This window comes from Perca flavescens, chromosome 3 (assembly GCF_004354835.1).
Source record: "Perca flavescens isolate YP-PL-M2 chromosome 3, PFLA_1.0, whole genome shotgun sequence".
Taxonomy (NCBI): Eukaryota; Metazoa; Chordata; class Actinopteri; order Perciformes; family Percidae; genus Perca; species Perca flavescens.
The window spans coordinates 40223980-40236479 of NC_041333.1; the positions used below are offsets into that span (position 1 = coordinate 40223980).

Sequence of the window (12500 nt, forward strand, 5' to 3'; positions counted from 1 at the left end):
ATATATGACCCACTGGTATCGGATCGGTACTCGGTATCGGCCGATACGCAAGTTCAGGTATCGGAATCGGTATCGGGAAGCAAAAAATGGTATCGTACCATCTCTACATAGAAATCAACGGGAGCGGGTGGGAGCGAGATGGAGAAATGTGTGTTTTGAGTGTGGGAAGATCTCCGTTAGGAATTACGTCATGAAATGGCCTAGGCCTGCAGGTAATGCATGCATAGTGTAGCCTAAATTTCGAGGCAACCTCAGTGATTTGACCGTGATTAATCAAACGCACACACGCGATATCAACTGGCTAGTTATCCTCCAGACGACCTCTCTTTTTCTTTCTCTTTTTTGGAGTGCGAGGATGCTCAACAAAAGAGTCTGATAACTTTAGACAACGTAAGGAACAAAATGGGAGCGAAACGGGATTCGGGAGTTTGCAGGACAGGATTTTAAGAAATGTTTGCAGATTTTCTGCGTGTGTCGTACATGCAGATGAATGGCGCCAGCAAACGGATATAATACTTTCTACTATAATACTACTTTCTACTATAATACTACTTTCTACTTATATATAACTTATATATAACTCACCCTGACAGAGTTGAGACAGTCCAGCTCTAGTCGGCCTACAGTCTCTGACGGCAGCAGAGGACACAGACGATCTCGGCTGAAGGGACTCGTGATGCACACGGTCCCCAGAACGTCCCTAAACACACACACACACACACACACACACACACACACACACACACACACACACACACACACACACACACACACACACACACACACACACACACACACACACACACACACACACACACACACACACACACACACACACACACACACACAGGTTTTGAAAATGAACAAACAGCAACACACAATCATGATTAGATCAATGACAGGTTTTGAAAATGAAGAAACAGCAACATATGTTGTGCAGCCAGGTGTGTGTTGTGCAGTGAATGTGTGTTGTGCAGTGTGTACCTGTTGTATATGTTGTGCAGCCAGGTGTGTGTTGTGCAGTGTGTACCTGTTGTATATGTTGTGTAGCCAGGTGTGTGTTGTGCAGTGTGTACCTGTTGTATATGTTGTGCAGCCAGGTGTGTGTTGTGCAGTGTGTACCTGTTGTATATGTTGTGCAGCCAGGTGTGTGTTGTGCAGTGTGTACCTGTTGTATATGTTGTGTAGCCAGGTGTGTGTTGTGTGTACCTGTTGTATATGTTGTGCAGCCAGGTGTGTGTTGTGCAGTGTGTACCTGTTGTATATGTTGTGCAGCCAGGTGTGTGTTGTGCAGTGTGTACCTGTTGTATATGTTGTGCAGCCAGGTGTGTGTTGTGCAGTGTGTGTTGTATATGTTGTGTAGGTGTGTGTTGTGCAGTGTGTACCTGTTGTATATGTTGTGTGTCCAGGTGTGTGTTGTGCAGTGTGTACCTGTTGTATATGTTGTGCAGCCAGGTGTGTGTTGTGCAGTGTGTACCTGTTGTATATGTTGTGTGGTGTGTGTTGTGCAGTGTGTACCTGTTGTATATGTTGTGCAGCCAGGTGTGTGTTGTGCAGTGTGTACCTGTTGTATATGTTGTGCAGCCAGGTGTGTGTTGTGCAGTGTGTACCTGTTGTTGTGCAGCCAGGTGTGTGTTGTGCAGTGTGTACCTGTGTGTGTATGTTGTGCAGCCAGTGTGTGTGTACAGTGTGTACCTGTTGTATATGTTGTGTAGCCAGGTGTGTGTTGTGCAGTGTGTACCTGTTGTGTGCAGCCATGTTGTGTCCCTGTTGTATATGTGTGTTGTGTGTTGTGCAGTGTGTACCTGTTGTGTTGTGTGCCAGGTGTGTGTTGTGCAGTGTGTACCTGTTGTATATGTTGTGCAGCCAGGTGTGTGTTGTGCAGTGTGTACCTGTTGTATATGTTGTGCAGCCAGGTGTGTGTTGTGCAGTGTGTACCTGTTGTATATGTTGTGCAGCCAGGTGTGTGTTGTGCAGTGTGTACCTGTTGTATATGTTGTGCAGCCAGGTGTGTGTTGTGCAGTGTGTACCTGTTGTATGCATGTTGTGCAGCCAGTACCTGTGTGTTGTGCAGCCAGGTGTGTGTGCAGTGTGTACCTGTGTGTACCTGTTGTATATGTTGTGCAGCCAGGTGTGTGTTGTGCAGTGTGTACCTGTTGTATATGTTGTGCAGCCAGGTGTGTGTTGTGCAGTGTGTACCTGTTGTATATGTTGTGCAGCCAGGTGTGTGTTGTGCAGTGTGTACCTGTTGTATATGTTGTGCAGCCAGGTGTGTGTTGTGCAGTGTGTTGTATATGTTGTGCAGCCAGGTGTGTGTTGTGCAGTGTGTACCTGTGTATATGTTGTGCAGCCAGGTGTGTGTGTTGTGTGTACCTGTTGTATATGTTGTGCAGCCAGGTGTGTGTTGTGCAGTGTGTACCTGTTGTATATGTTGTGCAGCCAGGTGTGTGTTGTGCAGTGTGTACCTGTTGTATATGTTGTGTAGCCAGGTGTGTGTTGTGCAGTGTGTACCTGTTGTATATGTTGTGTAGCCAGGTGTGTGTTGTGCAGTGTGTACCTGTTGTATATGTTGTGCAGCCAGGTGTGTGTTGTGCAGTGTGTACCTGTTGTATATGTTGTGCAGCCAGGTGTGTGTTGTGCAGTGTGTACCTGTTGTATATGTTGTGCAGCCAGGTGTGTGTTGTGCAGTGTGTACCTGTTGTATATGTTGTGCAGCCAGGTGTGTGTTGTGCAGTGTGTGTGTGTGTTGTATATGTTGTGCAGCCAGGTGTGTGTTGTGCAGTGTGTACCTGTTGTATATGTTGTGTGCAGCCAGGTGTGTGTTGTGCAGTGTGTACCTGTTGTATATGTTGTGCAGCCAGGTGTGTGTTGTGCAGTGTGTACCTGTTGTATATGTTGTGCAGCCAGGTGTGTGTTGTGCAGTGTGTACCTGTTGTATATGTTGTGCAGCCAGGTGTGTGTTGTGCAGTGTGTACCTGTTGTATATGTTGTGCAGCCAGGTGTGTGTTGTGCAGTGTGTACCTGTTGTATATGTTGTGCAGCCAGGTGTGTGTTGTACAGTGTGTACCTGTTGTATATGCTGTGCAGCCAGGTGTGTGTTGTGCAGTGTGTACCTGTTGTATATGTTGTGCAGCCAGGTGTGTGTTGTGCAGTGTGTACCTGTTGTATATGTTGTGCAGCCAGGTGTGTGTTGTGCAGTGTGTACCTGTTGTATATGTTGTGCAGCCAGGTGTGTGTTGTGCAGTGTGTACCTGTTGTATATGTTGTGCAGCCAGGTGTGTGTTGTGCAGTGTGTACCTGTTGTATATGTTGTGCAGCCAGGTGTGTGTTGTGCAGTGTGTACCTGTTGTATATGTTGTGCAGCCAGGTGTGTGTTGTGCAGTGTGTACCTGTTGTATATGTTGTGCAGCCAGGTGTGTGTTGCGCAGTGTGTACCTGTTGTATATGTTGTGCAGCCAGGTGTGTGTTGTGCAGTGTGTACCTGTTGTATATGTTGTGCAGCCAGGTGTGTGTTGTGCAGTGTGTACCTGTTGTATATGTTGTGCAGCCAGGTGTGTGTTGTGCAGTGTGTACCTGTTGTATATGTTGTGTGTGTGCCAGGTGTGTGTTGTGCAGTGTGTACCTGTTGTATATGTTGTGCAGCCAGGTGTGTGTTGTGCAGTGTGTACCTGTTGTATATGTTGTGCAGCCAGGTGTGTGTGTTGTTGTGCAGTGTGTACCTGTTGTATATGTTGTGCAGCCAGGTGTGTGTTGTGCAGTGTGTACCTGTTGTATATGTTGTGCAGCCAGGTGTGTGTTGTGCAGTGTGTACCTGTTGTATATGTTGTGCAGCCAGGTGTGTGTTGCGCAGTGTGTACCTGTTGTATATGTTGTGCAGCCAGGTGTGTGTTGTGCAGTGTGTACCTGTTGTATATGTTGTGTAGCCAGGTGTGTTGTGTGTGTGTGTGTGTTGTGTGTGTGTGTACCTGTTGTATATGTTGTGCAGCCAGGTGTGTGTTGTGCAGTGTGTACCTGTTGTATATGTTGTGTAGCCAGGTGTGTGTTGTGCAGTGTGTACCTGTTGTATATGTTGTGCAGCCAGTCCAGCAGTGAGTAGATGTCAGTAATCTCCAGCTGGTTGTCGGTGATCGCCCCCAGTCGCCTAGCAACCGCCTGGTGGTAGCTCTGCACGTACTCCTGGCAAAAGGTCAAAGGTTAAAGTAAGTCTTCAGGTGAGCATTTAGTCATTAAGTGTTAAAGGAAACTTATTATATATGCTTTTCTGTTTGTGTTGTGTATGTTTTCTGTCAAATATTTAATGTTATACTAATAATACATTTTATTTATTTATTTGCACCTTTCTCTACACTGAAGGACAACTTCCATATAATATATTTTGCTAATACTCGTTTAGAAGTCTCCCAGCTAATACTGCCTTGTACAGGCAACAACGAAGTTGGAGAAACAGTTAGCTCGCTCATGGGATCCTTACCTAGCTACTGAGCATGTGCGACTCCCAACAAAGATTTTACAGCAGTGAGATGTCTCACTCTGTAGCTAAAACAGAGACCTGAACACACAGGGTGATAAGAGGAGCTGCAGCAATGTGCAGTACAACAAATATATGGTGTTTTTTATATGATACTTTTAATACATTGTTCATCTTACATAGCCATATTTATTCAGCTCTTATAAGGTAACTGGTAATACACTGCACACATTTATATTTAATTGATATCACTCTAAACCACCTTCTGTAAACTAACTGTATACTACGGTCTACACTGCACTAGATTTCTTGTCCTGTCTATACTTTGTATATCACATTGCACTTTTCTGCTCTTTTTGCACTTCTGGTTGGACGCAAACTGCATTTCGTTGTCTTTGTACTTGTATTCTGCACAGTGACAATAAAGTTTAATCTAATCTAAGCGTTATCTACACTCTATACTTAAAACAGTTTGAAGTGTGCAAGTATAGGTGGTTTGATAGTGTGTAAAAGTAGCTGTGTTCCTCCTTCTTATTGGGTCTGCAGCCTTGCAAACTGGTGGCTAGTTGGTTTGTGTACAGTAACCATAGCAACGCACAGAGCTGACCGTAAACTGTAAACAGGCAACGGGCCGTAAACTGCATTAAAAACCCAGATTGAGACGCATATTCTGAATGCGCTGTATACATGTTCAAAGAATGCTTCTAAAACCAAAATAATACCACAATATCACACACGTCTTAATGGCGAAGTGCTAAAACGTTACTGACATATAGACACTTCATAAACGGATAACCCGGTCATTGTAACCTAAATATGTTTATTTGCAAATCTGATGTCAGTGAACTAGCATGTTGCTACTCCCCACAGTAGGTTGCTTGAAACACTGACTATCAACACACAGGACCAGTCGGCCAATCACAGTCCTCGAAACACTGACTGACTATCAACACACAGGACCAGTCGGCCAATCACAGTCCTCGAAACACCGACCATCAACACACAGGACCAGTCGACCAATCACAGTCCTCGAAACACTGACTGACTTTCAACACACAGGACCAGTCGGCCAATCACAGTCCTCGAAACACCGACTATCAACACACAGGACCAGTAGACCAATCACAGTCCTCGAAACACCGACTATCAACACACAGGACCAGTCGGCCAATCACAGTCCTCGAAACACCGACTATCAACACACAGGACCAGTCGACCAATCACAGTCCTCGAAACACTGACTGACTATCAACACACAGGACCAGTTGACCAATCACAGTCCTCGAAACACTGACTGACTATCAACACACAGGACCAGTCGGCCAATCACAGTCCTCGAAACACCGACCATCAACACACAGGACCAGTCGACCAATTACAGTCCTCGAAACACTGACTGACTATCAACACACAGGACCAGTCGGCCAATCACAGTCCTCGAAACACTGACCATCAACACACAGGACCAGTCAACCAATCACAGTCCTCGAAACACTGACTGACTATCAACCCACAGGACCAGTTGGCCAATCACAGTCCTCGAAACACCGACTATCAACACACAGGACCAGTTGGCCAATCACAGTCCTCGAAACTGACTGACTATCAACACACAGGACCAGTCGACCAATCACAGTCCTCGAAACACTGACCATCAACACACAGGACCAGTCAACCAATCACAGTCCTCAAAACACTGACTGACTATCAACCCACAGGACCAGTTGGCCAATCACAGTCCTCGAAACACTGACTGACTATCAACACACAGGACCAGTTGGCCAATCACAGTCCTCGAAACTGACTGACTATCAACACACAGGACCAGTCGACCAATCACAGTCCTCGAAACACCGACCATCAAGACACAGGACCAGTTGACCAATCACAGTCCTTGTGGTCTGTGTCGCCTCAACGCAAAAATTCAGGACCACATATGGAGGTGGTCTATGTTTGATTTGAGTCTTCACACTACTTCTGAAGAAGTATCTGATTTGGGCCACTTTTGCCTGCAGTCTGAACGTAGCAAAAGTCTTCCCAATTTTGGAGCGGGAGTTAGATTTGTAAGGTGCATGTGGCACGCGCCAGTGGCATGTACTTCCGGTACTTCCGTATGCCAATCGCAATTGCGTATGAATTTACGCGGTAGCGAGTAGTATGAAAGGGCGAAAATCTGTTTAGGTACATGGGTCAGGGTGGAGGACGGAGGTAAAACACAGGACTATCACCCAGGAGAGCGGGGATCGAGTCCCGCGTGTGACTTTGTGTCCCGCAATTGATATTTTTTAATTCATTCTTGTTTTCCTCAACGCAACCCGTGTGTCACATAGCCTCGCGATAACACGCCACGTGGCTTTAGAAAGAACGAAATGTTACGTTGAAAGTTATATTTTAACGCTATAAGTTATATTTTACGTCTTATGGTGAAAAACATGCCACTTCCGGCTGCCACATGCCACTTAAAAATCTAACCCCTACTGCAATTTTGGGTCCCATTACTTCCTAAACTGCTGTGTATTTTACTAGGTCTCCTTTAAGATGAGATCCTTCCAGGTGTTTCCGTGTGTCCCGTCATTGCGTCTCACCTGGAAGGGCTGGAAGTCTTCGGGGTAGATGGACACCACGTTCCTCTTGGCGGCGCCGAGGTCGTCCACCACGCGGGCCCGGAGGCGGTCCAGGTATTGGTCCAGCTCTCCGGCGGTGAACTCGGCCTTCTGAGGGAGAGAGCCGTCGGCGGCCTCCTCCACCGCCTCCCTCCACCTCTGCTTCAGACGCCGAGGCCTCGGGCCCCCGGGGGCCGCAGCCGCACTCTGGGCCCAGTCTTTATCTACCTGCTCTTCCTGCTGCAGGACCTGCTTGCACACACACACACACACACACACACACGTTACAAATACTACTATTCACTGTCCACTAATTATATACATCGAGTCTGGTGGGTTTGGGTTTCATGATGCGTGCCCGTGTGTCTGTGTGTGTGTGTGAAAGGATCCCTACAGAGATAGACTTTTAGTTAAAGAGTAAGATCCTTTTAGTTTAACATGAAACAGCCCCGAAGTCACCATCACCAAACTACACCAGACTCCATGTAAATAATCAGGACTTTTAGCGTGTATAAAGCCAGCATATCTCCACCAGACTCCATGTAAATAATCAGGACTTTTAGCGTGTATAGAGCCAGCATATCTCCACCAGACTCCATGTAAATAATCAGGACTTTTAGCGTGTATAGAGCCAGCATATCTCCACCAGACTCCATGTAAATAATCAGGACTTTTAGCGTGTATAGAGCCAGCATATCTCCACCAGACTCCATGTAAATAATCAGGACTTTTAGTGTGTATAGAGCCAGCATATTTCCACCAGACTCCATGTAAATAAACAGGACTTTTAGTGTGTATAGAGCCAGCATATCTCCACCAGACTCCATGTAAATAATCAGGACTTTTAGCGTGTATAGAGCCAGCATATCTCCACCAGACTCCATGTAAATAATCAGGACTTTTACGTTACGTACCTGCACCACGAGACCGAGGTTGGGCCCAGCCGTCGGCGAGCGCAGCGACTCCCTGACGACGGCCCAAAGCTCCTTCTGCAGCTCCTCGTAGAGCAGCTCCACGTCTTTCGCCTTCCGGCGCCCGCCGTCCTTCACGCCGGGGCTAGCGGCGTCCTCGGGCTCGGACGACTCGCTGCACTCCTGCTCCAGCTCCAGGATGTGGCTGTCGGCCAATAGGAGGTCTCGCTTCTTCACCAGCTGCAGGATCTCCAGGACTGAAGGGAGACAGGGGGAAGACAGTCTGTATATATTTGTCTGCGTATTGTTTATTTCATGTTTAATTTTTGTTTCTCTGTTAATGTTTCACAGAAGCAAATTCCACACGAGTTCAAGTTATTGTGGCACTAAATCCTTTTCTGGTTTCCGGTTTTAGTCACTTTTTCTGACCTTTGTGTTGCTACTTTTTGACGTTTTTGTTGTTTATTTTTGTTGCGTTTTGTTGCTTTTCTTTGCGGCTATGTCTCGTTTCTTCAGCAGCTGCAGGACGTCCAGGACTTGAAGGGACAAACACACGTTTCAGTCGCTTCATTCGACATGTTTTCAACCTTTTGAAAACGTTTTGTCTCTTTTTATGGACATTTTGGTCAAGTACTTTTTCTGTTTTTAAGTGTGTGTGCTCTGCGTGTGTGTCTGAGTGTGTGCCTGTGTGTGTGTGTGCTCCGTGTGTGTGTGTGTGCATGCGTGCGTGCACGTATGTGTCTGTCTGTCCGTCTGTTTGTCTGTCTGTCTGTCTGTGTGTGTGTTTGTGTCTGTGTCTGTGTGTTTGTGTGTCTGTCTGTCTGTGTGTGTGTGTGTGTGGGTGTGTGTCTGTCTGTTTGTCTGTCTGTGTCTGTCTGTGTGTGTGTTTCAGTGTGTGTGTGTGTGTGTTTGTGTCTGTCTGTGTGTCTGTCTGTCTGTGAGTGTGTGTGTGAGTGAGTGAGTGAGTGAGTGAGTGTGTGTGTGTGTGTGTGTGTGTGTGTGTGTGTGTGTGTGTGTGTGTGTGTGTGTGTGTGTTTAAAAGACCTTAAAGTTCAGAGACTCCACAATGAATCTCTCTATTCAGACTGATTAGCATTAACAGCTGTTCATCGGGTCCCAGAGGGAAACATTGGCGTTCTGGACCCGGGTGCGTTTGATTCGAACATCAAAGCGGCCCTCGGGGAGACCGTTAGAGACACGGAGGTTCCCACAGAATCACTGATCAGTTCCTCCTCCACTCCTGGGAGGCTTCAGTTCATTTATATTCGGGGAAACGTCTGTAATAAATAAATAAAACATATATAAACACAAGCCGTCCCTGGAGCTTTGGACCATTTCGGTTTGTTAAAGCAGGAAGAGATTATTTAGCGGACCTCGTTACCAGGGTTGTAGTCAAGACCACCTACACCGAGACCAAGTCAACACCAAGACCAGCGGGTATCGAGACCGAGACAAGACCGAGACTGAGGGGTTCAGACCAAGACAAGAGCGAGACCTTGAGGGGTTGAGACCAAGACAAGACCGAGACTTTGAGGGGTTGAGAAAGAGACTTTGAGGGGTTGAGACCGAGACAAGACCGAGACTTTGAGGGGTTGAGACCGAGACTTTGAGGGGTTGAGATCGAGACAAGACCAAGACTTTGAGGGGTTGAGACTGAGACTTTGAGGGGTTGAGACCGAGACAAGACTGAGACTTTGAGGGGTTGAGACCGAGACTTTGAGGGGTTGAGACCGAGACAAGACCGAGACTTTGAGGGGTTGAGACCGAGACTTTGAGGGGTTGAGACCGAGACTTTGAGGGGTTAAAACTGAGACTTTGAGGGGTTAAAACTGAGACTTTGAGGGGTTGAGACCGAGACAAGACCGAGACCAGACCAGTGCCAGACAGCCAAAGGCTTTTTCTCCTGTATATGTATATCTGTATTTCTGTATTTCTGTATTTCTGTATGTATGTATGTATGTATGTATGTATGTATGTATGTATGTATATATATCTGTATGTATATATATCTGTATGTATGTATATCTGTATGTATGTATGTATTTCTGTATGTATGTATATATATCTGTATGTATATATATCTGTATGTATATATATCTGTATTTCTGTATGTATGTATGTATATCTGTATGTATGTATATCTGTATTTATGTATATCTGTATTTCTATATATCTGTATACATGTATATCTGTATATTTGTATATTTGTATATGTGTATATCTTTATATCTGTATGTATGTATACATATATATTTGTATATCTGTATTTCTGTATATCTGTATTTCTTTATGTATGTATATCTGTATGTATGTATATCTGTATATCTGTATGTATGTATATCTGTATGTATGTATATCTGTATATCTGTATTTCTCTATGTATGTATATCTGTATATCTGTATGTATATATGTATATCTGTATTTCTGTATGTATATATGTATATCTGTATTTCTCTATGTATGTATATCTGTATGTATGTATATCTGTATATCTGTATATCTGTATGTATGTATATCTGTATGTATGTATATCTGTATATCTGTATTTCTCTATGTATGTATATCTGTATGTATGTATATCTGTATATCTGTATGTATGTATATCTGTATGTATGTATATCTGTATTTCTCTATGTCTGTATTTCTCTATGTATGTATATCTGTATGTATGTATATCTGTATATCTGTATGTATGTATATCTGTATATATGTATATCTGTATTTCTCTATGTATGTATATCTGTATATCTGTATGTATGTATATCTGTATGTATGTCTGTATTTCTCTATGTATGTATATATGTATATCTGTATGTATGTATTTCTCTATGTATGTATGTATGTATATCTGTATGTATGTATTTCTCTATGTATGTATGTATGTATATCTGTATATCTGTATGTCTGTATTTCTCTATGTATGTATATATGTATATCTGTATGTATGTATTTCTCTATGTATGTATATCTGTATATCTCTATGTATGTATGTCTGTATTTCTCTATGTATGTATGTCTGTATTTCTCTATGTATGTATATCTGTATATCTGTATGTATGTATTTATCTATGTATGTATATATGTATATCTGTATGTATGTATTTCTCTATGTATGTATATCTGTATATCTGTATTTCTCTATGTATGTATGTCTGTATTTCTCTATGTATGTATGTCTGTATTTCTCTATGTATGTATATATGTATATCTGTATGTATGTATTTCTCTATGTATGTATGTATGTATATCTGTATGTATGTATTTCTCTATGTATGTATGTATGTATATCTGTATGTATGTATTTCTCTATGTATGTATGTATGTATATCTGTATATCTGTATGTATGTATTTCTCTATGTATGTATGTATGTATGTATATCTGTATATCTGTATGTATGTATTTCTCTATGTATGTATGTATGTATATCTGTATATCTGTATGTATGTATTTCTCTATGTATGTATGTATGTATATCTGTATGTATGTATTTCTCTATGTATGTATGTATGTATATCTGTATGTATGTATTTCTCTATGTATGTATGTATGTATGTATATCTGTATATCTGTATGTATGTATTTCTCTATGTATGTATGTATGTATATCTGTATATCTGTATGTATGTATTTCTCTATGTATGTATGTATATCTGTATATCTGTATGTATGTATTTCTCTATGTATGTATGTATGTATGTATATCTGTATATCTGTATGTATGTATTTCTCTATGTATGTATGTATGTATATCTGTATGTATGTATTTCTCTATGTATGTATGTATGTATATCTGTATATCTGTATGTATGTATTTCTCTATGTATGTATATCTGTATATCTGTATCAGTGTCTCCGTGTCCAATCTGCAGCGATAGAAGCCGCCCACCAAGAGTCTGGGTCTGACCAACGTTTCTGCCTAAAAGGAAGTTCTTCCTCGCCACTGTTGACCCAAATGCTTGCTCGTGGGAAACTGTTGTAAGTTATAGAGTGTGGTCTAGACCTACTCGATCTGTAAAGTATCTGTCTCGAGTACAACAACACTGCTCGCTACAAACATTCACCGCTAACACCCTGAACCCTTCTCTCAGTATGAAAAGGCTTCATTTGTCAAAACTATTTTATTATTCCCACGGTCTCGATGAAAGCTCGGGGTGTGGATGTGAACCTGTCAGCGTCTGCAGGGAGGATCCCCTCTGACTCACACTCAGCGCTGTGATGTCAGCGCATGATGTCACAGGCTGTCATGACATCATGCAGACTGCGAGCTCACCAGAATGCAGGAAATTAAGTCTGTCGCTCGAACCCAAAACACCCATTTCATTAGACTCATAACACAGAGGACTGGGCAGAGACAAGTCACACGAGAGAGAAGTGTGTGTGTGTGTGTGTGTGTGTGTGTGTGTGTGTGTGTGTGTGTGTGTGTGTGTGTGTGTGTGTGTGTGTGTGTGTGTGTGTGTGTGTGTGTGTGTGTGTGTGTTTCTGTGTGCAACATCATAAAAAGAAAAGAAAAAACGA

General features: G+C 43.4%; 1 protein-coding gene across 1 annotated transcript in view; it reads right to left on the minus strand.

Annotated features, from left to right (window-relative positions):
• Positions 1–12500, minus strand: part of exoc3l2b (exocyst complex component 3-like 2b) — a 52031-nt gene that overhangs the window by 7453 nt on the left and 32078 nt on the right. Inside the window, exons 4-7 of the mRNA XM_028573655.1 lie at positions 7986–8239; positions 7054–7320; positions 4058–4176; positions 586–700 (exon numbers count right to left, since the gene is read on the minus strand). Of these exons, the coding sequence (XP_028429456.1) occupies positions 586–700; positions 4058–4176; positions 7054–7320; positions 7986–8239 (755 nt within the window). The remainder of the gene's footprint in view (positions 1–585; positions 701–4057; positions 4177–7053; positions 7321–7985; positions 8240–12500) is intronic.